Source organism: Scleropages formosus, chromosome 16, assembly GCF_900964775.1.
Source record: "Scleropages formosus chromosome 16, fSclFor1.1, whole genome shotgun sequence".
NCBI lineage: Eukaryota > Metazoa > Chordata > Actinopteri > Osteoglossiformes > Osteoglossidae > Scleropages > Scleropages formosus.
In genome coordinates this window covers 8,247,401-8,275,052 of record NC_041821.1, presented here as the reverse complement: position 1 = coordinate 8,275,052, position 27,652 = coordinate 8,247,401, and the positions used below count along the sequence as shown (strand labels likewise).

Sequence of the window (27,652 nt, the reverse complement as noted above, 5' to 3'; positions counted from 1 at the left end):
ATCACCTTCCTACAATTATTTTTTGATAGAAACATTTACATACAATACAGGAGTAGCGGCTGTGTAAAGGCTTATCTGGGTATGATCATAAAGTTATGGTCCATGAATATTTACACCATACATGAGCTTAAGAGATCATTGGCAAAGTGAGTCTGGAAGAGGTGAGTTTTCAGACCCTTTTTAAAGACTTACACAGTTATCTTGTGAACTGCATTTCTTCGTAACAAATAAATACCTGTACACTGGAGAAGCAGTTATTGATAAATGAAATTTAAGACAAGCAAATAACTGTTACAATTAGAAAATATGTTGTCGTGCATAAAATGCCTTTTATTTTGAAATTTTAAGTGACATTTCTAAGTGTGATTTCATGTAATAAATTAACACATATGTGAGGGGCAGGTGTAAAGACAAATCAAGTGACCAATAAAACGGGTACAAAAAGCAAAACACTATTACGTGTCATTACTTACCATTAAGCATTTATGCAACACTGAATCTGTGATGGTGCCTATGGGAAATTAATTTCCATTACACCCAAAAACAATATGCAAAATAGTTACCATGTGTTACTCCAAAAGGCTGCTATTGACAAGCCATCATTCTACTGCTGAACCTTCACTTTAACAATACTTACTGTGGTATCAGTGGTTCTGTATCTCTCTTCATAAGCACTTGACAAAATATTACAGATAAATTTGCTGGACCTTCCTTGCAGGAAAGGCAGTGATTATTGCTCAAATCTTTTAATGACCTTTCCTTGTATATGTTGAGAATACAGCAGTAATTTGTATCAGGGTGACTTACATTCATGAGAAATAATGAGCTGGAAATATCTGTACTCATGTGAATCAAACCCTGAAAACACTTTTACTCTGGAATTCTTCAGGGAAAGTCTACCTACTCTTCACCTCAGTCTGAGGAAAAAAAATTCCATTTGCTTCTTTAAAACTGCAACTACACGCAATCTTGGTGTCACAAGAAGCATACAATGATGTTTTGAAGTACAAAAAGATCAAACAAAAAGTCTTAAGGCCTTAAACATACAATCATGCAAATCCAGTTAAAATCCAAAATGTTTCATTTTGCAGTATTTATTGATTTCCAGCTTTATACAAGCTGGATATTGAGGCATAAACGTACATTTCTACAATTCTCAACAAAAATATAACCAATATTTACAATTATCGTATTAAAAATACAAAAAGGATACAGACTCCACCAATTGTCTTTCTAAAAGACATATAGGTACAAGTAGTATCAAAAGTATGAGGAAATCACCAGTTAAAATGTACATTTTACACGACATCACAAATCGAACTGAAATTAACAGTTCTATATACTACAGTTATCGTATGCTTAAACTTTCTGTGCAACTTTTATTAGAACTAGGATTCTGCCAGCCTTCACTCGCACAATCTCCATAGACTGCAAAGAAAAACCGATTAATGAAAGTTACCATTAAATTACAAACTTACATCTGTAACATGAAAACTGAGAATAAAAAAAAAAAATTCTCCTTGAAAGCCAAATTTTAAATAAAGCACTGATCATACACACTATACAGTCCAAAAAAAGCAATCGCTTTCCTGAAATCTATTTTCACCTACTGATCAATATGATCAGCTCAAATAAAAAAGAAAAAAGGAAAACAAAAACAACAGCAGTTCCTCATTTCGAGTACTACTCCAACTGGCAGCCTTCAGAGTCTCAAACACAACCGAAAGGTTTGTATTCCTCAGTCGTTACAAGTGGACATACGTAGCAGCGGAGCATGTTATGCCAGCTTTCATTAGAATTGCAGCAAAAACTACAGTCACAACTCCCAGCGGTTTAATTTATCAAGTTCTCCTGCAGAGCTCCTCCTCTCTGTCAGAAAGGCCTGTTGCATAACTTGTGTCCTTGGGTCTTAGGTCAGTCCATGTGGACATTCGAGTTGTGCTTTGGCAAATCCACAGGCACCCTTTGCTGCAGTGCTGTCCAGTTGTTAAAACATTTTTTTATTTATTTATTTTTTTTTTTTAAAATCAAAGCTTTTAAATTAGCTAAAATAATACTGTTGTTTGTGGAGATGCATCACTACTTTCATTTTCAAAGGACAATAGAATATAAAACTGTAACAAAACTTGGTAAGTCTGCACAATCTTTGTTCGTCTTCATCCAAAATGCTACAATTACTCATTCATGTCAGTAATAAACTAAAAGGAAAAGTGCAGCCAGAGCTCAACACGCATGTGGTTCTGTGTGAGAATGAGAGAGCAAGGGAGAGAGAGCGAGAGAGTGCGAGAGAAAGAGAGAGGCTGGGGGATCTTGAAACTTCTACTAATCGGTGACAGTGGTAGCGAGTGAACATCACGCCACTGTATTTTTCAAGCGACAGTTTGTTTTTCCTGTTCAAAAGTGCCAAAGCATTTTTTTTCTATTTTCACAGTATCTCATGTAGGGAGCACAAAGCCCCAAGCTAAGTTAAGGCAAGGAAGGAGAACAGCACCTCTTGACACACCCTTGAAGAAAACAAAGGAGGCTAGAGACCTTCTCCAGGTGCCCTATAAATGCCCTGTGCTCTCCAAAACATGTGACCAATGCCACGGTGAACAAAGTCCAAGAGAGGGAGATCTTCTCAGACTGCTGATACTTGCTCATCTTCTGTGGGATGAGAGAGCAAGAGAGAAACAACACTTTCAGGATAAGTCCATCAAAACTAGAAACCACACTTCAACACAGTGACTAACTAGCACAGACAATTCAAGCTGAACTTTACTTACTATGACGTACCGTGAAGGTCGCAATAAAGTACGCGCATATATAAATGCTGAGAGTGGATACGCATGTATGTTTATACTGACTGAATATGCTTGGTATGTATAATGCAATACAAAAATCAAACATCCTTTTAATGCAACTTAAAACACAATAAACATTACCTTAAATGTCACTGACAGTAATTCAGTACTGAAGACATTTGGAACAAAGATGTCTAGGGTGGGGATGGAGACTGAACTCACTATGAGCCAAGTTAAAATGTGAGTGAAAATTGGGAGCAAAATACAATGTGATCAAGCGCTGGTGAGCTAAGAGAGATGTCCTGTCAGAAAGTGATGGGCGGTACTATCAAATAGAGTCACACCATGGTTCGAGTGCGAGCATCAATCACATGCATGAACTTGCACTATGGTCCCAGATGCTGTGGACACCAACAGTGACTTATACCTGGCATGCAAATATCAAAGCAGTGCAGTTCTGGTAGAGGTTTTACCTGCCTCTGGCCTGACTGTAATTCATGGCCTGGTAGTCTCAGGTGTATATGCCACTGTCTTCCTCTGAGGAATAAGTTTTGGAGACAAGGACTCACCCTCCGCCTCCTCAGCTGAAAGCCCTTGGGAGTGGAAGTGGGGGTGCCGGGAGTCCCCGTCGCCAGACTTACTCCACTGCGGCCGGGAGGCCGGCTGGGGCGAGTCACAGGAGCGTGCCACCATTCGAGACCGCTGTAGAGCTACATTATAGTCGGGGGGCCTCCGGCCCGAATGGGGCAGCCCATCGGCTGCTTCTGAAACAGTCAGTGCTGTGTAGCCAGGCGGTGTAGGTGGCGGCTCGCGGAACCGGCCGTCCTTCCGTACTGCAGAGAGGAAAGGGCAATTGGGTCAGAGGACAGTGTACAGAGAGGGGTCTGATGCAATGACAGAGTAGTGTCCTGACCTGATATGCCTGCCTACCTACCTATTAGACCTTTTGTGTTGCTGGAAGACACCGTTATGTGAGCAGGTCGACTGTGTTGTTTGCAGTCCTCAGGAGGGACAGGTGCCACACTGCTGGCCTCCGTGTCAGCACTCACGTCCTTCCCCCCTCGCCGCTTGATGGTACCCGTGTCTCCTTCTGTGTCCTCGCCCCAGTAGGCTGTGGCAGAAGCCCAGCTGCCACGTGCCTGGCCTGGATGGCCCCCGTGCTCCTGGCATGCCATGGGGTCAGCATCAAAGGGTGGGTGACCAAAGGCCAGTGTTTCCCAGCTCCTCTGGTGCTGGATGGTCTGGATGTTGTCATGTGAGCCACTGGAACATGACGTCCAGCTGCCTCGCCCACTGTCAGCTGCATCTAGGGAGGCACGGTCCCCCTGGTCCTGTGTCAGCTCCTCTGAGCTGGTAGACGAGAGGACTGTGGCCCCTGCATACAGGCTACGGCTGTCATGTACGGAGACATAGGACCTGCCAAAACAAAGGTATGTTAAAATGACTTCAGAAGTAAAGCCCATCTAATCTTTAACTCTCTGTGAAGAATGGCTAAAATTTAACAAAATTATTTGAAACAACATCTTTGTGTCGATCATTGGATGTTCTATAAAAGCTTGTTTAGAATATCGCACCCAAGGCTATATTGATCCGGGTCTAAGGTGGCCCGTCGCTCCATCCGCGGGCCTCCCAGGTGTGACTCTACTGCACTGACAGAGTGCCGCTGTCGCCGGTCCTCCATCAGATCCAGCGAAGAGTTGCTGACCAGGCTAGAGCGCGAGGAGATCTCGCTGTGGCCAGAGTCCGAGAAGTTGTCCACAGTCCCACTGGGAGCCAGTACATAACCTGAGGATTGAACAGGGAAAAAGGGGGTCGTCGTTATTTAAAAAAAATAAATTAAAATGAGCAATTAAAAAAGCCATAGTCCAGCCCTGTGACAGATAATCCTGTTCCCTCGCTCTGGGTGTTTGGGCTCTCTCCAGCAGATGGCTGCAGTGACTTTCGCACCACTGTTGGAACAGTGTTGTCATGGCAACAGAGCAAGTCCCAAGACCTTAAGTATTAGACAATAGCTAAGGGCGGTGCTGCAGTGGTGCTTAAGTGAGGTGCTGGCAGATGTCCCGGACAGGCTCTGGTTTGTTCAGTGGCCAGGAAATGGAACCGGCGGTAAAGATCCACGTCCCACATGAGTGACAAACACTTTCATCGCACTGCTGACAACTGAATCGACAGAATAAAGCCTTTAGAAGTATTTTTAACATACACGCACAAACATCTAGGCTGTAAAATTAACTGATCCATTGGTTTGGTTGCAGGTGAAAAGGGTGGGGGGAGTGCCAAGGGCAGTCTGAGTGACAGTCTAACTATGTCACGAAACCCCACCTATCCCAAAGGTCCGTGATGCACCATTGTTATTCCTGTTACTGTTCTCAGTTCCCAGGGAAGAACAGGAGGCTGTTAGGTCTGACTGCCTGGAGAGGTGAGACCTCAGCTGACTGCCACCTGACAAACAGGACAAGAAAACAGTTCAGGCACTGATCTAGCTACAGCTTTGGCCCTGTTTCGCCCAGCCACTACATTTACATGAGAGATGTGTCATCCATTCAAGAACTTCAGTAAGAGTTACACAGACTTTGGTCACTGGCATTATGTCACTGGCTGACTACAAAAAACGGTTTTCAACTTAGCAAAGCAATAGCACGTCATGTTGTATAATACTAAGACAAAGGGGTAGAGCAACAAAAAGCCACACCGACAAAAGAGCAGGACTAAACAGAGAAAGGTACATAAAGATACTGAACTACAGGGCTAGAGTGAAAACCAGCTATATGTACACACTGGTGCACAACACTGAAATCCAGAACGCTAGGCGGGTGCCCTGACAATGCCTACCTGTCGCCAGTCAAATTTCACACAAGCGCTCATGATTGACTAAATCAAATGGGTGGCCTGGACAGGTGTGTGGAGCCTTCAGTCACAGCCCTTGTCAGTTGGCTTATAAAGCAGAAAGGATACTCCACCTCCCTATGGCACAAATATCTGTGCAGTATAAAAAAAATAGCTCTCAGCCTGTGAGCCTTGATTTCCCGCTGTAGCCTTTGTGATGACAGGAAGTGTGTATGATGCTTTGGAATCTCTTAGCACATCTAGTATGCAGGGCAAACTGGGTCCAGGACACACAAACACGCACATTTACATAGCAATAAAAAAATGCAAGTAAAAGCAAAGTTACACACTTAAATATGCTGCAGAAACAGACAACACAATGCAGAATGTACCTATAGCTAGTCACACTTAATACGTATAGAGAAAAGTGCTGAAGGCAAAATACTAAAAACACTGAAGAGGAAGAAGTCTTTCGCACAGCTTGAAAAAAGTACTTAATATCAAACAACAGTCCTACATTAAAGCAATAATGACGTGTCACTCCTTGAAGACTTACAAATATGAAAACATGACTGCATCTACTACTAAACTTTTGCATGCTGTGTTCCCTGTTCGCAGAGGTGAGGCAGAAATTGATGGCATTCACTCTACTATGTCGTGCCTCTGTCCTGTGGCTGACCTTTTCTAGGAGAGCTCTGTGGAGAGGTGGGAGGAGAGGACAGCTGGGAGGAGGCATTCGAAATGGCATCTTCCGACTGCTTTTTATGACGCTCGCTTCCTTCTTCTGATAAGGAAAGGATTTTCTTCAGCGCCTGAGGTGAACTTGTACCTTTGACATTTAAATAGTAAATTACAACAAAAATGACATCTGATCAACGAATAAAACTGAAAATGGTACACAAACATCACAACTAGTTCAAAACTGCCACTGCTGCAGATATATAATCCATGTATGTCACTAGATGGCGATGTGCCTCCAAGTGGAAGCCTCACTCTGTTAGAGATTTGAACAACCCCCCCCCCCACCCCCCAAAAAAACAACAAAAAACTAAATATCGTAAACAGCTCCAAAATTTTGAAAGCTGCCAATTAAGACTAAGTTAAAGTGCAAAGGAGGTATTCTTACCAAACGGGGGCAGGTCCTTCACCGGAACCTTTTTGCGTGACGGGTAAAGTGAGACAGCGGGCACCTGCAGGGCTTGGCATCCTTTCTGCTGCTGTTGCTTCTGCTGGTTGGCTGCACGGCTGACTACAGGGGATGTGTCTGGCTTCTTCCCAGCACTTTTGGGCACTGCCATCCCACCAATAGAAAAAATTAAATTATGTACCTGATTTAAGACATTTGTAAACTGGGGCTGATGTTAACAGTATAACAGTCTGACTCGCACCCAACAACGTAATGGGTAATGTAAGATTCAAAGGCAGAACTTTCCTCACCGAGATACTAGCACATAGCCATTTACTGGGACTCACATGTGCTGCTGGAAGGCTCACACTGCAATGAGATGGTCTGCAGGCTCTCCTCACTGGTCTCAAGAGTCAAGGTGGACAGGTACTGTCTCACACGACGGGCCATCTGGGCATCCTCGTACAGCTTCTTAGCGTTGAGGAAGGAGCTTCTTCGAACGCGCTTTTTGTGTCCCCCGGCCTGCGCCACATCCAGCACGGCTGAGTTGGCACTGCCTTGGCTTAGTGACCTGGGGAGAGCAGACAGCAATACCCACAATTCAAACCGCTTGTGGTTCAGAGGTTTGGGAGATGGGATTGATGACAAGGGAAAGAGTGGCCCAGAACATGCATCAAATCATCATTCCATGCCTCATTCCAGAAAATGGGACAGGTAACACCCCTGTCTGGGAGTAGCAAGGAACTTGTAGATGATAACCATTTTAACTAAAGTTCTTACATTTTTACATTTTACTGCCAAGTAGATGTATTTATTATTTGTTGAAACAGTTATGTAAGCTTGCTTCAGCAGAATATCAAATTCATGCAGCTAGAAACCGGGATACTGGCAAAAGATACAAGTAGTACAATACTGAACACTGCTGATTCATTCCAGTACTTTGATTTGGGAGACCTATATTTTGCAGAAGGTAGAAAAAAGTCTAGACAAAAGGCAGCATACCTGAAGACAAATTAATAAAAGCTTAGTATTAGGTATTCGGCCCATTTTTAACAAAAAAGTTATGATGTCCTGACTCAATCCTCAATCCGTCCTACTTTAGTATTTGGGTAAATAATTGTAACCTTAACATTGTGAGCGGCTTTGGAGAAAAGTGTCAGCTAAATAAATAATGTAAATGTATTTAGCAAAAATTCTGACAGTATTAGTGTGGACAAAGACATGACATTGATGACACACCCAAGAACCTCTTTTATAAGTTGGATGATTGTTGCATAATGTGGTTAGCTTTCCATGAAGGCTTGAGACGTGAACATATTTCATCTAGTCAGAGTTTCTGTATACAGCATTTAAATAATGCATAGAAATGCATGACCCAGCAATGAGCTTTGGAATGATTCCTGGATGCTTTCTTCCCTCAAATGACCATAAGCAGCAAAAGTGTCTAAGTTCACTCAACAAAGACACAGATTTGCAGAGATGAAAACAAAAATGGCACAGCAACATCAGAAATCAAGAGGCAGACAAAGGGTAAATAAAATTATGTGAAAAGGGCAGGAAAGCACTGCATCAAAGAGGCATCGGGGTGAGCACACTTACCCTAGACTCCGCCACTTCTTCTTCCTGTAAGTGAGAGCCATGAACAGTGAAGCAAGGGGGACAGAAGGAAGTCAAAGAGAGAGAGAGAGACAAGGGCTTAGACAGGAGAAGGCCGAGAGCATCGGGATGAGCTGTACCAGAGGCCCGTGGAAACACAAACACCCCAGCATGGAAACACAATAGCGAAAGAAACCATGGCTGCTTTCCCCAATCTGAAGTACTGGAGGACCTGGGAAACCTTTTTCATAATTGACAAAATCCACACATGCGCATATTTTCTACCCATGCTGTAACAACTACTAAGTGTAACAGTCATGCTTTTCACGGTGCATCTTTTAACACCAAATGAAACATTGGCAGACAATAAATCACAAGCTGATATGACTGTAACCTGAAGCAAAATGCCACAATACAATTTCTTATGAAAGCATGACTAAAACATGTGACAGACTGTGCTGCAATGTTCTGCTACAAGGGATCACATACCTTGTTCTGAACATCAAAGCAGGGTCCATGTTTACAGATGCCATGCGGCCAACATGCCGGATTTCTTTAGCGATCATCCTCAACTTCTCAAAATTCACCAATCCATCAACTTTTGAGTCATTGCCTACAAACAGAAGAAGTCACCATTTTTTGAAACTTCTTTTATCGCATAAATGGACAAACAAAACAAATACATGACATACAAAGACTGATAGCTGCTCACCTTCATGTAGGAATGTGAGGTCCTTCTTGATGACAGGGAAGAGCGGAATGATGGGAGGCTGCAGGTTCTGGTTGCTGAGAACATTTCGGTACTTGGCCATGTTCCTGGAAGGGTCAAAGAGGTCCTGGAGGTCTTGGAACAGTTTCTCGTACTTGCTGGGTAGCTTTTCCCAGGTCCCCCTCAATCGAGCCACGGGAGCCAAATTCAGGCCACTGCCACAAAAAAAAAGCAGGCAATGGGGACTTCACATATTACTTTCTGGTTTCACTCGGATCGATGTGGAGAACATTTCTGTGGATTACCTGATTATGGCAAACATGGAGTTGAAGTTCTTGCACTCTCGGCAGTGCAATGCAATCTTTATGAAGTGCTTTACTATTTTCATTCTCTTAAGCTGGTTTGGCTCGTGTACAATTTCTGAAGCCACCCAAAAGGTCTCCTGGTTGATCACCTCCTCAAACTTCTTGAGGTTGGCAGAACCTGTTCTAGATCTGAGTTTGAAGAGGTCGTCGATGTATTCGGTGGGCTCGATGTTACAGAAGAGCTCAAAGTTCCTCATGGAAAGCTGTGTGGCCACCTCCACTGTGCTGAGCTGCAGTAAGGAGATTTGACTTTCCCTCAGGAGGTCCTGGGCATCCTCATCTGAGCAGAGTGTCTCCGTTTCCATGTTGTTCTTCAGGTAGTACCTGAAACACAGCCCCATGGCAATTCTCAGCTTGAAAGCAAAGAAAAATACTGCACAGTGAGACAACCAGTAAAAATGCTTTAGACAACTGTGCCAAACACCTACAATGACAGCACACACGCAGTCGTCAATAAATTCTAAGATTAGCCACTGTGTGGTGCTGCTGGGCCAGAGATGCAGATGACTTCCAATCACAGTAGTGCCACACAGCAGCCAGTCACTATTGTATCAGATGTTTTACAGGGTGATTATTCTGATTTTTTTTCTGACATCACAGACGATAATTACAGTGAACAGTTAGACTTACGGCTTTGCAGCTCAGCTGTCCTGGCTACAGCTATTCCTGAAACATATCCCATCTGGGGACTTAATCCTAATCCAGCCAGTTCCTAGCTCCTACCTCCCACTCAATTGGATCCTGTCTGCTAGCTTGGAGAGCTGGTCGGGCAGTCGTCGCTGTTTGATGACACCCTCAGGAGTGACTGACACCTCACACAATGAGTAGGCCTCAGGTGCAGCCGTCAGGGCAAACTCTCGGATGGCAAGGACCACAACTTCCTTGGCCGTGGTGTCTCGACTGATCATGATGTAACGACTCTGCTGGTCCGCCTTGAAAACCCTCAGTACCTGATCAGGCAAGTCTGTCAGAGAAAGCAAGCCAAAAACACACACTTATTCACTTAAACACACTTACACAGAGACCTCTCGTTCATTCTCTTGTGGGGGGGGGGAAAAAATCAAGGCAATACTTCACTGCAAGTATTCTTGATATTCAAGTATTCTAATATTAGAATATATTATCATAATATATAAAGACTTTGACCTTGCATTTTATATACTCATGTAATGCTTTGTAATACAACTACTATTCTAAATAAAGCAGAATTTTTTGCAAATGTACTATATTTTAGATCAGTAAAATGTTTTATTTTCTGTATCTTGTAGCGCTGAAACCCCACTGAATTTCACTACTGATTTAATACTAATGCACCACTGGGTAAAAACATCGCTTTGAGAGCTTGAAATAATTTTTATTTAGCCTCAACTGAATGAGAGGGAGAGGAAAAAAAACAAGAAACGATACAAACTGAAACTGGCTTTGAACACAGAAGTTGCAGGTTCCAGTCCCACCTCCTGTAGCATCCTTCAGAAAGGTACTTAGCCTAACCTCCTCCTGGACAGATTTTACCCAGTTGTACAAAAACAGGCAAGTGACAGCAGTAGCTTAACAATGTAAATTGCTCTGGAGAAAAGCATAAGCTAGTTCTGCAATTATTTTGCCAAACCAGTTTCTAAATCCTTCATTTTAATGGAACGAGGAAAATTCTTTCAAGGCAGACATTACCCTACATGCAGAAAAATAGAAATGCTGCTTTGCATACTTTTGTATGTAAGAATGGCTAATCAAAAAGGTCACGTCTGTGAACACAACCGGCTTAATAGCAACAGAATGTGCTTTAAAATGAAGAGAAAGGTTAGCATGTGTCAAATTATTAATTCAGAGCAAACAAGCTTGCACGAAAAGCATGCCCTTAAACAGGAAAATTCACCCATAATCCACATTCCTAAGAAAAGGCATGAGAAGAACCAAAGTACTTTTACATATAGCAAAGACAGATGAGATTCAGGAATGCAGGAGGAGTAGCAGCTTGATCAGCACTCTTTTGCAAGGTGTAAGAAGCCCTTATCCTTGTTAACAACTGATCACTTTGGTTATTTTAGCTGAAGACAAATGAACAGTGGTGAGTATCAAAAACACTGCACAATAGGCCTGGCAGTGACCAGAGGAAAAGCAGCAGCTCTGAGGAAGGAAAAAGTTCAGATACTCACTACTTGGCCCTGTGGCTGGAAGAGAAACATGCAAGCAAACATTAGACAGCACTTTAAATGAATATTCAAAAAGTAATCAACATGTCATCTGAGAATTAACTTTAAATTCAAGAAACAGGCTTGAAAAAGGCCCAATAAAAAGCAGGAGAAACACCTCTAATCATGAGATTTTTAAAGAGGGATTATTTCAAAGTAACTGACAGGGCTGATTACTAATACAGAGCATGTAGTTGGCAAGACTTCCTGTACAGTGTGCAATGCTACCAATTTGAATTTGTACTTGTGAAGTTCCTTTAGAAGCATCCAGGCAAATGATTGGATCTTAAAGTGCACTTGGCTCTTACCAGGGGGGTTGTTGAAGTCCAAGATGCGGTGGTGGGACTGCAGGAGGTCCGGGTTGCTGGAAGAGAGAGTCCCACTGACAGGCAGTGCAGCCGGGATCTGCTTAGATTGTCTCAGACCAACTATACTGTCATCTTGAGATTGCCCAATTCCAATGTCGCTGTGGAGAGGGAATGAGAGCACCACACTGTGTCAAACTAAAAGGTTTAATCCACACAGTAAACTATAGTTAAATCAGCTGTTGAGGGGAGTTAAGCACTTCAATAAAAATATCTCTTAGCTCATCTAATGCCACCAATTTCACTGTACAGTTCGTTAATCAGGGAATATAACTGGTTGGGTGTTATAACACAAACCACTGGACCCAGACAAAGACAGACTACAGCCTGAAATGCATCTTATTTAACCTCAGAGCCTCTTACTTGTAGGGCTTCTGGGGCAGAATACTGATGCGAGTTTTGTCAAGTATCTTCTTCAGCTTGTTGCGGCCACCCACTGTGTTAGCCTTAGTCTTCTTGTTACCCTTCTCCAGGCCCATGACTTGCTCTACATCCACAGCCAGGTCAGGGATGGAATAGCGGCTGCCTTTCTTGATGTCACCGATCTTGGGTAGGTGAGGAGCACCATTCTTCTTCTCTTCTGCTGGTCGTGCAAGAAGCTCCTTGAACACTGTGGAAAAACATGCAGAAGAGGTTTGTTTTTAGAAGAAGGTTCATACAAGGCTGGAGTAAACAGGAAGAGGGCAATTGAAACAGAAAACTTCAGCAGTGGTAGTGCCCTTGGGTTTACAGCACTTGCCAAATTAAGCCAGTGACCTGCCAGAGTAACGAAAGCCAACCTCAACTGCATGCCAGATACATGCAGAGTATTTGGCTTCTGATTGTTGTATTCATCAGAGCACAGATGCATAATCTGCCTTATAAACTTACCTAATAGATTTGTTTTCACAGTGATAGATAGATGTGTATTGTTCCTCAGGATCTCATTAGCTTTAGAGAGCTGAACATTCTCAAAGTTTTGACCATTCACCTCCAGTATCTGTGACACAAAAAGGAACATTTAAGAATTCATAAGTAACTTTCTGACCAAGTATCTAGAAAGGGTATCAACTTTTTGTAGTACTGCTCTAACAGTCTCACTAAGAGAAGAATGACTTGAGATCTTCAGCAAGTTCCTCTCTGAAGATGCTACGACTCTGAACTTCCTTCTTGTTCATATCCAGGAGCACCAAATCAAGAGAATGGTCTCAGGACTACATGAACTAGGATAATTCTCATTAAAAAGCAGCTGCAGGTCAGAGAATGCCTTACTGCAATAAAGCAAACCTAATGTAGATTAAAAAAAAAAAGTTAACAAGAAAGTGATATAACAAGTATAGGGGAAGCTCAGAAGTCAGAAAAATTTCAATGTGAAAAATCCAAGGATGCACTCTTTACAGAGATGATTTTTGTAACTGCTATCGTCTGAATCACTTTCAGTCCAAAGTCCAAGCCTTTAACCCCTACACTAATCAAAACTCAAACATGTCTTTTATGACATTGCCAGCAGTATACACACAGGCAGCGGTGGACAACTCCTACCTGATCTCCACGCTTCAGACCTGCCTCAGAGGCCTTGCTGCCAGCCTCCACGCTGTCAATGAAGATGCGGAAGCCTTTCTCAGAGCCTCCCAGGAGAGTGAAAGGCAGAGGGGCATCTCTGGAGGGCTTAGTGAGTGTTATTACCCTTAGTTTGGCTTTAGCAGCGCAGGCAATATTTAACAGTCTCAGATGCCCACTCATTTTCTATTATTGGAAAGAATGGAAAGCAAATTTAATCCCTTTGATAAGTTAGAAAAAAATAAAAACAATGTAAAGCACTACATTCAGTGGGTCTAACAGTGCATCATTTTAACATACCTCTCTATCCAGATTGTTCTCAAATTCTTCCAGAAAGTGAGTCATAGCTGGGTCCCCTTCAAAGTCATTGAAGTGATTGTTTACCCACAGCAACACTACCCGTGTAACCTTTGAAGGAAGAAAGGACGAAATAAATAAATAAATAAATAAAAATAAATAAATGTTGTTAAGTAGTAAATAAAACTTTAATCTGAATGCCTAAAACTGAAATTAACCCACTGCACATGTCAATTCAAGATTCTGGAACTTTTAATCAATTCAACCACGAGAGACATGTTTGCTCTGGATGTACCTTGTCCCTGAGGCTGGGATCATTGAACCACTCCAGAAGCTTCTTTCCCACAATCATTGGGCTGGAGAGGAATGTTCTGTAGGTGAGCAGAAAGTCTTCGATGTACGTGGGATCTACCACTGAGTGCTCCTCAACAAGATGCATTGTTAGTCGTTCGGATGTGCCCTGCAGAAAGGTCACCAAGCAGATTGATGACTCAGAAAAAAATAAAACACTGGCAAAAAGGGGCTACTGTCACAGTGAAGCGGGTCTTACTAATTCTAATGTAATGTTACTTTGTTTTCTTATTTCACATAATATGCAAAGACTTGGGACTCTGTTGGAAAGAAAGTGTGGCACAAAGGCACTAATGCCTCACAGCTCCTGGAATCTGTATTTGGATTTAGGTTCAAATCCAGCTCAGTCTGTGTGGAGTTTGCATGTTCTCCCTTTGTTCCTATGGATTTTCTCTGGATGCTTACATTTCCTCCCACAGTCCAAAGCCATATGTTTCAGGTATACTGGTGACTTCAAATTACCCTTATTGTGTTCATGTGTGGGGGTGCGGTGGTGCAATGGGTTGGATCAGGTCCTGCTCTCCGGTGGGTCTGGGGTTCGAGTCCCACTTCGGGTGCCTTGCGATGGACTGGCGTCCCATCCTGGGTGTGTCCCCTCCCCCTCCAGACTTATGCCCTGAGTTGCCGGGTTAGGCTCCGGTTCCCCACGACCCCGTATGGGACGAGTGGTTCAGAGAGCGTGTGTGTGTGTGAGATTCTCCCATCTTCAATATACCCCACCTCATGCCCTCTGTATCCTGGATCACTATGAACCCCCCACTGAACAACAGTTACCGTTAATGGATGGCAAACTTTGGGAAGGATACTACAAAGAAAACAAATTCCCAATTCAGATTCCCAATTCAACAGAAACATTTCATGACTGTTGACTGCTGCAGCTAAATTCCCTTTATAATAGCAACACGCTTTAGCAAGTTTTTCTTCGGACCAGGGAAGGTAACTGAGCAAAAAGGGAACAGTCAAAAAGCAATGCCCCAGAGGGAAGTGGGAGAGGTCAGACACCCACTTTGTCAGGAATTAGGAAATCTTTGTAGAAACCCCCACGTTATTACACTAAGCAATTTTACATCAACGCTCACTGCCCACATGTACATTCAAGAAATTTAGTCTGATTTTCTAAAATGTGCGTGCATACAAACACGCACGCAAGTACGCAGACATACTCACACGGTAGTCACAGCTGGTCATAATGACCAGACTAAAAGACATGATGACAGAATCTCCGTTACCTTGATGACAATGTGACCCTTTCTGGTCCCTGTGCGGTCCAACTCACGGTGCTCTTTCACCATCACTATCTCCCCCTCCTCCTCCACCTTCTGCATGTTTTTCTCCACTTGGTTGAGGATGCAACAATAATCTTGCTGGGCTATACACACAAACTGAAGGCAGAGCACAACTTCAGATTTTGAATGTGAAACTGGAATGTTATATTACAGCTTAAGGGAAGTCCCACTTTTGGAAAACATTTACAGAGGTAGGGGATTTCACTGAACCTACATTACTCTTAAACCATACCTGACAGTCATCCACCTTGGTCTTCATTACCCCCTTCATATATTCCTTCTCCATGGTGGGCGAGACGCCAAAGCTGTTGCCCATGCAGAGGATCTCAGTATGTCCATCAGGGTAGGTGACCTCCACAGAGCCATTTAGAATCACTGACCAAGAGTCCAGCTAGATGAAAACCAATGACAAGGTACTCAGAAAGAGGTTTTCCACCATTTTCAATTCTGAAATGCAGCAGATTTAAACTATAAGCATTTTCACCAAAGTATATTAAAAATGCTAATGTAAGAAGTACTATTGCCTTTTCGGCCATGTGTAACCTAATATCAAAATAAATGAATGAACAAAGAAAACGGCACTGTCAGTGTGCCATGTACTTCTTCTAATGTCCATAAAATTTACATAGGTAATTAATTTATACACTAGGTATTCCAAATTCAGACTTGAACTTAACAGCTACCATTATACACAAAGATCTACTGAAGAAGGTATACTTGAGATATTAACATAAGTGAAATGTGTAGGGAAAATCTACCCTCAATTCACCACCGAGCACAAATCAAATTGACCTTGAAGGCTGAGTGATGTAACTCCTCTGATTCAGAGGCATTGTGGCAAAAAATGAAAATGTCTTTTTAAAGCTGGGCTTTTTGAGGTCCAGAGAAACAGACTAGTGTTGCCTTGTTAACTTCCCCTCACAAAATCAATTACACTGTCTTAGGCATCAACAATAACAATAAAATGAGCCCATTGCTTCCATTTTGAGCAGAATAGATAAGGCCGCCCCGAGCACCAGCTATTCTCCTGACCTCCTCCCCATCGTTGAGGACAACAGTGCCGGCACGCTCCACCACAGCAAACACCATGACGGCACACAGCTCCCTTCGCACTGACATGGTCATGTTGGCAAAGGCTGGCAGTTGATGCATGAATTCCAGGAGTTGCTCTAGGAGAGAAGAAGGTGGACAGATGCAGTTTCATTAAAACGTGTCAAAAGAGAGGAGACGAAATACAGGGTGCCGATCTCATCTTATACTTCAAAAAATGGGGAGAAACATACTTCCTATAAGCAACAAAAACAGAAAGCAATGGACACGAAAAACAAAAGAATACAACTGGTGTAAATTCTATAGAAGAATTGGTGAACTCAAATGAACACTGTGGTCCATTAGCATTTAAGGTAGATGTTTGGTTTCATCTGTGCTTCTGTTCAGTTTTTTCCAGTTAAATCTGTAGTATTACATTTGTAGAATTTGTAAACTTAGGTGGCATATATAACCTTCGAGCACCTGTGGTACTTTACTCAGAAACTTGTTTTTTTGAGATTTTCTTTGCAAAATGTGACTACTTTAGCTGATGGCCGTGGCGCAAAGAAGGCTTACATCATGTACCCAGAGAACCTCAGCACTGCTTATAACCAACAAGTCCAAGCAATAGTTTGAAGGTTTTCACAGTGCAGTGATGATGCTAACTGCTCTGCTCAAAGGCCAGATGCAAGCCTTCTTTGACTCACTGAGGGCAGGGAAACAGAGCAGAGCACCAGCAAGAAAAGTCTCAAGTTACAGGGTTTGTCTATTGCCTTATCTTCACCATGTCTCCACAAGTTCCAAAACAAAAATGTAACATTTTGAGATTTAGGCTACTATATGTAAATATGCAATAAGTATAAAAATATAATAAATTTAGAAAATGAGTTCAAAAACACAACTAATGCCCTCTGGAAAGCAAAAGCTATAATACTTAGATCAGTGTTTAAAAATAATTGGGCAGAAATGCAATATTAAGGGCTAAATCCAGCTGGAGGAGGATAAGGGATAAACCAGACAGCTGAGCCTCTGAAACAGGACACTCGAAAAACCAGGCCAATCAGCCAAATTATTTCACTGCATGCACAGCCAAATGTTACAGGCAGACTCGAAATCGCTCACTGGATCCCATTAAAAACCAAGCGAAGGTTGACTTTGCCCCAGAAAACAACTTTAAAAAGCTCTTAGCAGCTAAATTGTGAGAAAAGGGAGCAAAGTCACATACGTACCTGTAAACGTGTGCAAAAAACACCTACAGGCAGCACGAGATCCATTCTTAAGTCAGTCTTTAAATCGTATTTTTACACAAGTCGGAGCAGTTAGGTATGGTTGATTTCTAAGGTCAGTTAGTCAAATGTTTGTCTTAGCATATAGTATATCGTGTACCTTTCTATGCATAAAAAACATTAAAGGAACTGGATACACTAAAACATCTAACATAATAATAATAAATGCAACTACAGTGTTTATAACAGAGGGGGACATAGAAAGAGATGATAAATGTTACTACAGTATTTACAATAGAGAGAGGAGGAGAGAGTGTGTGTGTGTGTGTGTGTGTGTGTGTGTGTGTGTGTGTGTGTGTGTACGTACCACCATCACATTTACACTGGTGCATTGATTAGAAGGGTAAAATCAAAAAAAAAATTAAAGCTAAATACTGCAACACACACGAGACACTTAACAGCAATGTGAGCCATGTCATACTGAGAGGGCAGGAGACTGAGGTAGATGTGTGGACCCAGTTGCAGGATCTTTATTATTGGTATGCAAGGGAGCAGGCGAGATTTGTGGTTGGGGACAGACATGGGTCGGTCGGTGCACAAACGCAGGTCTTGAGGAGAATCCAATGTCATAGTCGAGGGGGCGATGCAAGTGTCAGGAGTCACGGACGTCAGGAGCAGGAACAAGGGAGTGAGGAGAATGATGGACTTGGAAGGACAGACAGGTAGTGAATGGTTCACTTGAACGCACTGGAGCAACAGGTTTCTCAGATGAGATTCCGCAACCAGGATGCACAGGTGCAGCTTCTTTATACCCTGCTGCTCTGATTTCAGGCAGGTGTGGGCGTTCGGGGTGAGGTTGTGGGCATGACAGTCCGACTTAAAAGAACCAAGTCTTTGACCTAGCTCGGGCTCACGCGCCCACGAGCCGACGAACCGCTGTAGACGCGCAATGTTTTGATGCCTGTCGCAAAGTAGCACCCATTTGTTATTATGAACCATTTCATGTACAGTAAGTCAATTTTTTTTATATGACGGGCTTTATTATGAAGTTTTCATTTAATTGTTACTTAAGGGTGATAAGAAAAATAACTGCTGATCAGTAAAGGGGTGGTTTGTTACTACGGGTTGTACGTAAGTCGGACATTCTTAACCCGGGGGACTGCCTGTATGGTCTATTCTGTTGTTGACTGGAAAATAGTATAAGGTAGAAGGTGATGCAACCTGGATGGCACAAGTGCGTGAAAGGAGGGGTAAAAGAGAATGCATGGACCTTTGTCAATATTTCTGTAAAGAAAGAACAGAAAGAGAGGATGCACTACACTAAAGGAGGATGCTAACTGTTGACCAAATAACCATTGTGACCAACACCCAAAAGACAGGTTGAAGGTATGTCAAGGTGATGCTGATATGATAAACGACATGAACTTCAATACTACTGCATTTGCCTAAATGTCAGTCTGCCTGGGAAGCAGTTTTTTTAAACCCACATTCAAAACTTTCATCAGTCAGTTCACATTATAGCTTGCAGTGCTCACCAATGTCATCATCTGTTCTGTCCATGGGGTCTTTCTCTAGGCAGTCACGAACAATGTCCCTGCTCATGAGGGGATCTGAGGACCTCTCGATGTCTTCCTCGTCGTCATCTTCCTCGGAGTCTACTGCCGTCTCAGGCAGCCCACTCAGATCCATATCCCCTGCCTCGTTCTCTGTAGCCTGCAGTTGGAAGGAAGGGAGATAGTCAGCAAGGGACCTCAAAAACTATGATCATCTTCACCTACAGCAGTGCATCAATCCTGCAAACAAGGACACCTGAGTGCCCAAGTTTCTGTGGCACTCAGCTGACAACAGTCGGTGCAACAAAATCACAAATAGTGATCAACGGCTACATTCTGACTGATCCACTCTGCCTGATGACTCCAGGAAACAGAATAAAAGCATCTCTGCCCTCAAAACAAAGGCAAACTACCCTTGATACATTCAAGCATAGCTAACTGTTTGCAATTAAAATTAACAAAAGGCAACACATACTTGGTTTATCACCTGCTGCAAAAAGCCTGGCCAAGGCCAGCAGAATTGGACAATAAACCTAAGAAGTTGTGGTATTAAAATCACTTAAGGGTGGCCTTGCCAAAAAAATAAGAGGAACAAACCCTTGCTGGAGAGCATTTAACTGCAGTTACCTCCACCTAATTTGGACTGTGACATCACTGTAATCACTGGGGTTCGGCTGCCTGCCTGGTTGCTGAAACAAACTCTGTTGCTCTGATAGCGACACCTGAGAAATCTGAGGAGAAGACAGCAGAATTTATCCTAAACACCCACAAACAAATAATGGGGGATGTGGGGAGAAGTTAAACCATGTTGACAGGAGATAACAGTAAACAAAGGATCCTGCAAATAACCATGTACAGTGAAAAATAAATGTTCTTTTTACACACACACACACACACACACACACAAAGGGAATCTACTTAAGTCATGTTGAAATCTGGCTCTTCTACATTCTGCAACAAATAAAAGGTTCCTAACTTAGTATAGTCTTAAAAAAGGCAATTATATACCACATTAATAATGGCAGTACCACAAAAAGGCAGCCTCCCACTGGTACCGTGATGCCTACATAATAGAGTCAGAATAGCTGCACACAAGAGTGCCTCTACCATCACGTTCACATGTGACAAAGAAAGCCACTACAGAAGCTGAACACTGGTTTGTCACCCTTGTCAAAAGAGCTGTCTTCAAGGCCTTGACTTTTGGCTAATGTGATCAAAGTTATACAAGACTCCCCATCCTTCATATGATGATTACAGACAATGCACATTAAAAAGACATACTTTTTGGGGACAATATATTTAATAATTTCTAAGACATGCATCTCCCTTACAATACCTCTAATCACACTTAGATTCAAACTGTATGCTGCAGAGGGGAAAAAAGCCCAATGTTCAAGACAGCCCAGTTACAACATAACCTTAGTTGCTGCATGCATACGTTTAACAATCCCTCGTACTGCACAGATGCTCAGTTAATTTGGCTGTCTTATCTGCTGATGCCTTAAAAAATATTTGCAAGAGTAACACTATGCTTTAACATTAAGCTCAAGCATCTTTATTTATGCTCCAACCTCTAAAATTTGTAAAAATAGAACACGGGCCAGGGAAAAGGAAGAGGGAGGAAAGAAAAAAAAAAAAAAAAAAACTAGGTTACTTCACTTTAAAATACAAAAGTACAAACAGGCCCGATGAACATGACACGGCTGTGAGACTGGGAGGCTGCCGAAACAGGTGAACGAGATGTTTGCTCTGTGTGCCAAAGAGGAAGTGGATGTATTGAACTGGAAGTAAGACTGAGGTAATAAAAGAAGTACAGCAAAGCAGGTCAAGGCCCCTTCCATCCTACAGTACAGCTCATTTGGTGTCCTGTGACCACTCAATACGTTTAAAACCAGTGACAGGCTGTGTGACCAACACTGCAGTGGTATGACAATGAGTTCTGTATATTCCAGTATACAGAAAAGGCAAGACATTAAATACAAATCCCGACAACAAACAAATCTTTCCTCCACACCCAAAATGAAAACTGCACTAATGCACAGTGCCAGTCACAAAGAAGTACATAAGTCAGATTTTGATTGTGCTATTCTTGGAGGGCATCTTTTAAGCCTTCAGAGGAACAAATTTCATGATTTCTTCACAGTGAAAATGGGCTGCCTCACTGCCACCTTCGCCAGCACCATAGAAGGAAACTATTCATCTCACTGAGGAGGAAGGGAAAACATGTTATGACACAAACTGACGACAGTAACTTCACTGGTTGTTCGTATTAAGTACAGCTATTACATTTGACGCAGAATTTCTCGTCAGTAAAGCTCTGCACTCCTCAGTGGTACAAACAGAAAGGGTCTGAAAGTGCACAATGGACACCGGAGTACGGCAGCTGTAACACCTGTCATCATACAGTGGAGGAATGGGCTGACTACTTCAAGTATGCTTGAGATACAGCAGAAACAAGTTACTTGTAAAGCCGCTTCGTAAGAAACTCCTTTCACTTTCTCAGGAACAACTTAATTGGAATTTTGGATCACACCCAAACATAAAAATATTAGAGGGTGGGGGGGGGAGGGGAAAAAAAAAAAAAAAAAAAAAAAATAGAAACCATTTATTATGCATAGCTTTTATTTAAAAATCACTGGGCCATGCAAAGTCTGTAGAATTGCAAGCCTTGGGATATGAAACTATTAGTATTAGTTCTAATGGAGGCAAACATTGCAAAGCAGTGACTGGATGCTAATAAACCATCTGTAGGCCCTTCCTTTCATACCTGCATAACAGCACAGAACAGACTGAATTACAATGGAACAGTTATATGAGTAAAACGTAATTACATTTTAAAATCATGTTCGACTTCAGATAAGAATCTTGATTTGTTGTCATGCCAGACTGCAAGCTTTGCTCTTACCTAACTCAAACACTTAGATGTCAAATATAATTTAGATAAAACCATAACACCACATGCAATTGTCCCATTGTATTTCTTTATTCTGATACCTTTTGAGAAGGTCCTTGACATCTTAATAATCATACTCCGTATTTTAACCAGCATAATGAAATAACTACTCATCACCTTCAATTCCAAATATGTCAATTTCTATTCATGCATCATATGTCCGAGGTCCCAGATTTTTGCTCTAAAAAGTTTTTGAGCAGACTTTAGTGTTTGTTTTGGGGGGACTACAGGAACCCAGAGTGAACCAATACAGTGTTTTCAATTGCAGCAATCAAGATCAGCTGTAATTCCACCTAATCATCAGCTTTGTGTGCTGTGGAATCCCAGCACACTTGACCTAGAATTAACAGGAATATTCCCCTCCTCAAGCTTGGCTGAGCCCCCTCTGCAAGCTACATCAAGGCAAAATGCAATACTGCTAGGCAGACATGCAACCCAAGCCAAGCGTGCTGGGGGAGGGGAAGGCATGCTTGCTGGGACAGGCAGAGGCACCGAGGACCAGTGACAGGCAGCCAACAGATGGCCCTGCAGCTGCAATCAAGCCGGGGGCCTACGGGTGCCTGTGGATTCTGTCCTACACCCAGCATGGGAGCAGATCTCTAAGCCAATGGGCATCTCCACTTCTCTTAAGGGGATTACATGTTTTAAGCCAAAGGAGCGATGAACGACTGGCCAAATGTTGATAGCATTACTCTAGCTATACCTCCACATAAAAAATAATGAATATATACCCTATCCAGCAAATCAAAAAGCAAATCCTGCACAATCAACATACATATTTGCAAAATGGGTATATCTATGTATATGCATGTACAAGTATAGATACATATATATGGGTATGCATACTTTCATTAAATTCCCATCACAAACCTTACCACTCAAACTTCCGTTGAAGTTTGCAGTGCAAAACATCAAAAATTGTCATCCAGATGATAGTTGCTCACACATCCATCACACAACATGAATCAAATGTACAGGGGCTTCCATGCCTCAATGATGGGAGTAAACTGTAATGTCAACAAGGCTTGCTTACCTGGTAAATGTCTGACAGACTGCTGCTTCCTGAGTCGCTGGTAATGCTACATCCTGAGTGACTGGAGGTCACATGGGTCACCTGTGGGTGAAGGCTGTCGGCAAGGTGGAGCTTTGTAAAGTCGGCAGGAAGCTGAACAAGAGAAGAGATCAGTTCACAGCAAGAATACCAGATACTAAAGGAGATACCTATCATCCCAACTCAACACTTCAGTGAAGGCTGCACAATAAACTGAAAGCAACACAAAAACAATACATACATGTACACAGAGATAAGCTATAGCACAACTGAACAAGTCAACTGCAGCTACTAAAAGCATCGCACATGTATTGCATTATTTAGATACTTGCATAAATATGGGGTGGCCATAAAATTAATCTTACAATTTAAAGTGGTAGACTAAATAGAAATGGGTTGGATGTTTTATAACCCACTCTTTTTTTTTTTCCCCCCCCCAAATCCTAGTAAAAACAAACAATCTCAATCTATCATTTTAATTGGAGTTTGTACTATGGGACATCAATTGCCTTCTCTATAGCAATGAAGCTAAAAATGCAAATTTTAGTGCTTTAAATACCATAGTTTTCAGCCATCTCTGGGGGGGGGAATACTAACTTGCGCACTCTCCATCAGGACACTAACAATGTTTCCTTTACATAGGAGTAATAGAACCACAGTGCATTTTATTTTTTTCTGTTGCTCTGCAGAAAAGTGTGCTAAATGAATAGAAGTAAATGTACATTTTAATAATGCTTGGTGGTATAATTAAATTATAAATTCTTTAAAGGTTTTTTTTATTATTATTATTATTTTAAAGCAGTCTTTGAGACATTCAGCATTCTCTCTTGTATAGAGCAGACAAAGCTGAAAGGCAGTTGTTTTCAGGGTTCTCTGTTAGTCTTACCCCAAACGGCAATAACATGGATGAATGGGACTTGGGCAGTCTGAGAAAGTGCTGAGGATGCAGTCAGCCAAACATATTAACTACAATCCCTCCATCTCTGAGAAGTGCAAACATCGGATTTACAAGCCTGCTGAAAGGTATAGGTGACTGTATATACAGTATACCTTAAGGTTCTGCTGGACTGAATGTTCCTCACTCTCAGGAGGACCGCATCAGAGCAGATACAGAAAGAAAAAGACCTAGTCTTTGTGGGGAAGAGCGCATCAAACATCTACACAAGGCACAGCTGTTCCCTCTAGAAGACCCTCTCCAGAGGTCACTAAGAGAACGTATACTAGCAGTACACCAGCCCTTGGATGGGGATATTAGCATGAATATTTCATAAATTTCATTGTTCCTGAAAGAAAGGGTCAGTGATTGTGGGCCCATGTTACACTGTGGCATAAATGCATAATTGCGATGTCCCTCAAGCCCAAAGGACACTGAGAAAAACAGAGCAGAAGCCCTTTTAGGAAATTCTTTACAGAAAATACATAAGCAAGCTGTCAAATTTCATGATTCCAATTTCAAATATTTAGTAATCCTGAGAACATTATTGCCTTTCAGTCGACACTGATACTTAGTCATTGACTACTTTGCCCTCAGCATGACAATTTAATTCTGCACTGAAAACATCAATCATGCCTCATACTCAGTCAGCAGTCAGAAGCCATAAACACTGAAAGATCATCTGCAGTTAAGGTGCACTACAAGCACTTTTCCGTTCATTTCTAGTTCCAAGTGAAAGCAGTTCCACAGACATGCTCATAGTGGACTACACTGATTCCAGGTCTAAGTTAAAGAAAAGCTTCATTGTAGAGAAAATGCACAGCATAAGTGAAATACTTTACATTAACTCAGAAAACACCTGAAGTATCATCACATTGCAACAGCAGAGTCGTATCTGAGCTGACAGATTTTAAACTTCAATTAATTTACATACAAATCCCTCTTGAAGCTGCTGCACATTGGCACCACCTCATCCATGAAAGGTGAGTTCTGAGAAGCAACTATTCAACCCAGTGCTATTCTCTCATTTTCATGTTGCCAGTTTATTTCATCTGTACTACTGTGTGCACTACTGGCAGTTCCTCAATCACCTCCCACAGGAACCACTAGTAGGAGATATCTGTTTGGGAACAGAGGCCCAGTTCCTGGTGCCACTGCCCTTGCGCCCTGTCAGTGACATTTATAAAGTGATCCCTAGCCCTAGAGAGCACCAGACAGACCTGCAGCACAGGCATTTCAGGTCAGTGTGAGACTCCCTCAAAGACTCTTCCTTAGAATGGAACTAACACAAATACCATATCCACCATTTCTTAAAGCTCATTATGAGAGTATTTATTGATTTACACACATTTGTAGCCCATGCACAAAACTGAAGCAGGGAAGTCTAATGTTCGAACCTCAAATGTGTTTTTATTATAAGAATGAAAACATTTTCATAAAAGCAGGCAAATTTAAGAACCACCATATTATTTCTTGACTTACAATGTTAGGATAAATAGAAGAAATCTTAGCATACTGAAAGCTGGCAGCATATCCAACAGGCACTTACTTCATAAAGGAAACATAAGCTAACGCTATGTTGCTAAGCCATTAGAAGAGTCACCCAGGACCTAAGACCACATTCACCGGCAGTACTACACACGAAGTGTCAACTTCAGCTAGCATACCGTTCCCCTCACATTTCACTTTCACATGTGCATTTTGTGTCCATGACCTCATTTCTGGACAGAATCCCAGAAAGCTGTTCACTTAAGTTGCACTCGAATTCAGGGACATTATACAAGTTCAGGTGAAATTACTGGGCAGAGCAAGAGATCGACAAAACTGAGCTTTCATTTAAGTGGAAAGGCATTGCCTTTGGCAAGCGTTCATGGAAATTTAAAAAGCTCACAGCCTTCTAAAAGCAATCCCTGACAAAAAGGACACATTGCAATAGTATCAATGAACAAACATGCTTCCCTGATTCATGAACCCATAGATACTGCAGGGACAATATGTAAAACTGTAGTATATAAAAGCACATTTAACAAGCAATAAAAACAGCATGTATGCATTGGAACCAGTTAGTTCATTAGTATGTTTAAGCATCACAGTCAGTAGCTGTTCTTACATCAATTCTCATGAATGTCACTGTCACACTACCCTTTAAAATGATCTAGATTTGTAACATACTTTTAATGAAAACAACGTTATTCATTTAAAACAATTAAGATACCAGGTATCAATACAGTAGTCATGTGAACTTTTTTCTGTTACCCATCTCTCCAACAGACAGATTTACAGTTTACAAAGTGAAGTCTACACACTGGATGAGAGACTGTGCACAACATATTTGTTTGCCACCATTTAAAAACAATGTCCTTGCTACAGGAATATTCTTGCAACTCTCCATGAAGACTCCCCACATTAAGTCAGGACCGTCTCCAGCTCACAGCAGCTTGTGTTTACATCATTTTAAAACATTTTATCAGAATTGCTGCCTTTGGCCAAGTACAGCTGGGGTATAGGCATAGGCCATGCTATTGGTGCTCAATATGGCATTGAGTGGCTCTCCAGGTATTTACCAGAAGCTCGTTATTACTCAGTGTCATGGCTTTCCAGCATGCTATGCGCTACACCAGTTCGGTTTCCTAAAAGAGTGAATGTGAAATAAACCCACTGCCACAGCTGGTAGCACCCTGACCTCCCCCAAATACTTTGTCACAAACAGCTGGCAGAAACAGATGTGCTTTGGTGGCTTAATAAATGGCCATTACTATTAAATCTATCAGCAGTTTGAAGTAGTTCAGCTAACAGCATGTAATCACGAAGGAAATTACTTGTGCAAGAAAGTACAGAGTTTTAAGGTCGTTCTGAAGTTGTAAAATGCATCTGATAAAGGCAAATCTGCTTTCAGGGGAAATGCTTTATATTCCAGGAACAGCACAACAAAATATAATGGCAATGTGCTTCTAATGAGGCATCATTAGTAGTATTATTCTTGATAAGTGACACTAAGACACTTAGGGGCCATAATCCCAACAAAGCCCAGGGAGATGCTTGTCTTGCCTGGTTTCCAGAAACAAGACATCACACTATGGACAGAAAGTCTCTATCCTGCTGAAGACACACACCAAATCCATTTGTACTGCATCCCCAAGACTTTAGCCCACAGCTTGGTCACCTGCGTGAACAAATCAGCAGTCAACACTAAATTTAATTAAAGCGATGCTCTTCCTGGCAGCTGAGCAATAGCACGTACGCAAGAAACACACCTAAGACGTACAAAAGTATGTTTGTGAAAGAAAATCAAGTGGGGGAATTCAGTACAGGGAGTTTGTTTACAAACAAAAAAAGTGCAAGCCCTACAGAACACACAGCAGTCATATAATGTAATATGTTTCTTACATATCACACATAAGATGACTGGTTATACAAAAAAAAGCAGTATATCAAGGCGAGATATTATGACATGTAGTTGACAAAGAATCACTA

General features: G+C 42.0%; 1 protein-coding gene across 16 annotated transcripts in view; it reads right to left on the bottom strand.

Annotated features, from left to right (window-relative positions):
• Nucleotides 1–1,078: 1,078 nt before the first annotated feature.
• rapgef2b (Rap guanine nucleotide exchange factor 2b) overlaps nucleotides 1,079–27,652 on the bottom strand; it is an 86,814-nt gene continuing 60,240 nt past the window's right edge. For 4 of the 16 annotated variants that reach the window (XM_018735823.2, XM_018735831.2, XM_018735830.2 and 1 more), the window contains 24 exons: nucleotides 23,227–23,358; nucleotides 19,223–19,400; nucleotides 16,465–16,601; nucleotides 15,665–15,823; nucleotides 15,376–15,528; nucleotides 14,091–14,255; nucleotides 13,799–13,906; nucleotides 13,481–13,684; nucleotides 12,830–12,938; nucleotides 12,323–12,569; nucleotides 11,903–12,060; nucleotides 11,559–11,573; nucleotides 10,129–10,369; nucleotides 9,346–9,729; nucleotides 9,044–9,255; nucleotides 8,821–8,944; nucleotides 8,335–8,358; nucleotides 7,083–7,306; nucleotides 6,736–6,900; nucleotides 6,289–6,438; nucleotides 5,106–5,225; nucleotides 4,358–4,568; nucleotides 3,718–4,199; nucleotides 2,658–3,616 (listed from right to left, as the gene is read on the bottom strand). In XM_018735823.2, coding sequence (XP_018591339.1) covers nucleotides 3,279–3,616; nucleotides 3,718–4,199; nucleotides 4,358–4,568; nucleotides 5,106–5,225; nucleotides 6,289–6,438; nucleotides 6,736–6,900; nucleotides 7,083–7,306; nucleotides 8,335–8,358; nucleotides 8,821–8,944; nucleotides 9,044–9,255; nucleotides 9,346–9,729; nucleotides 10,129–10,369; nucleotides 11,559–11,573; nucleotides 11,903–12,060; nucleotides 12,323–12,569; nucleotides 12,830–12,938; nucleotides 13,481–13,684; nucleotides 13,799–13,906; nucleotides 14,091–14,255; nucleotides 15,376–15,528; nucleotides 15,665–15,823; nucleotides 16,465–16,601; nucleotides 19,223–19,400; nucleotides 23,227–23,358 — 4,440 coding nt within the window. In that variant the 3' untranslated portion in view covers nucleotides 2,658–3,278. The other 12 variants (XM_029259180.1, XM_018735822.2, XM_018735834.2 and 9 more) reach the window with 10 other exon arrangements.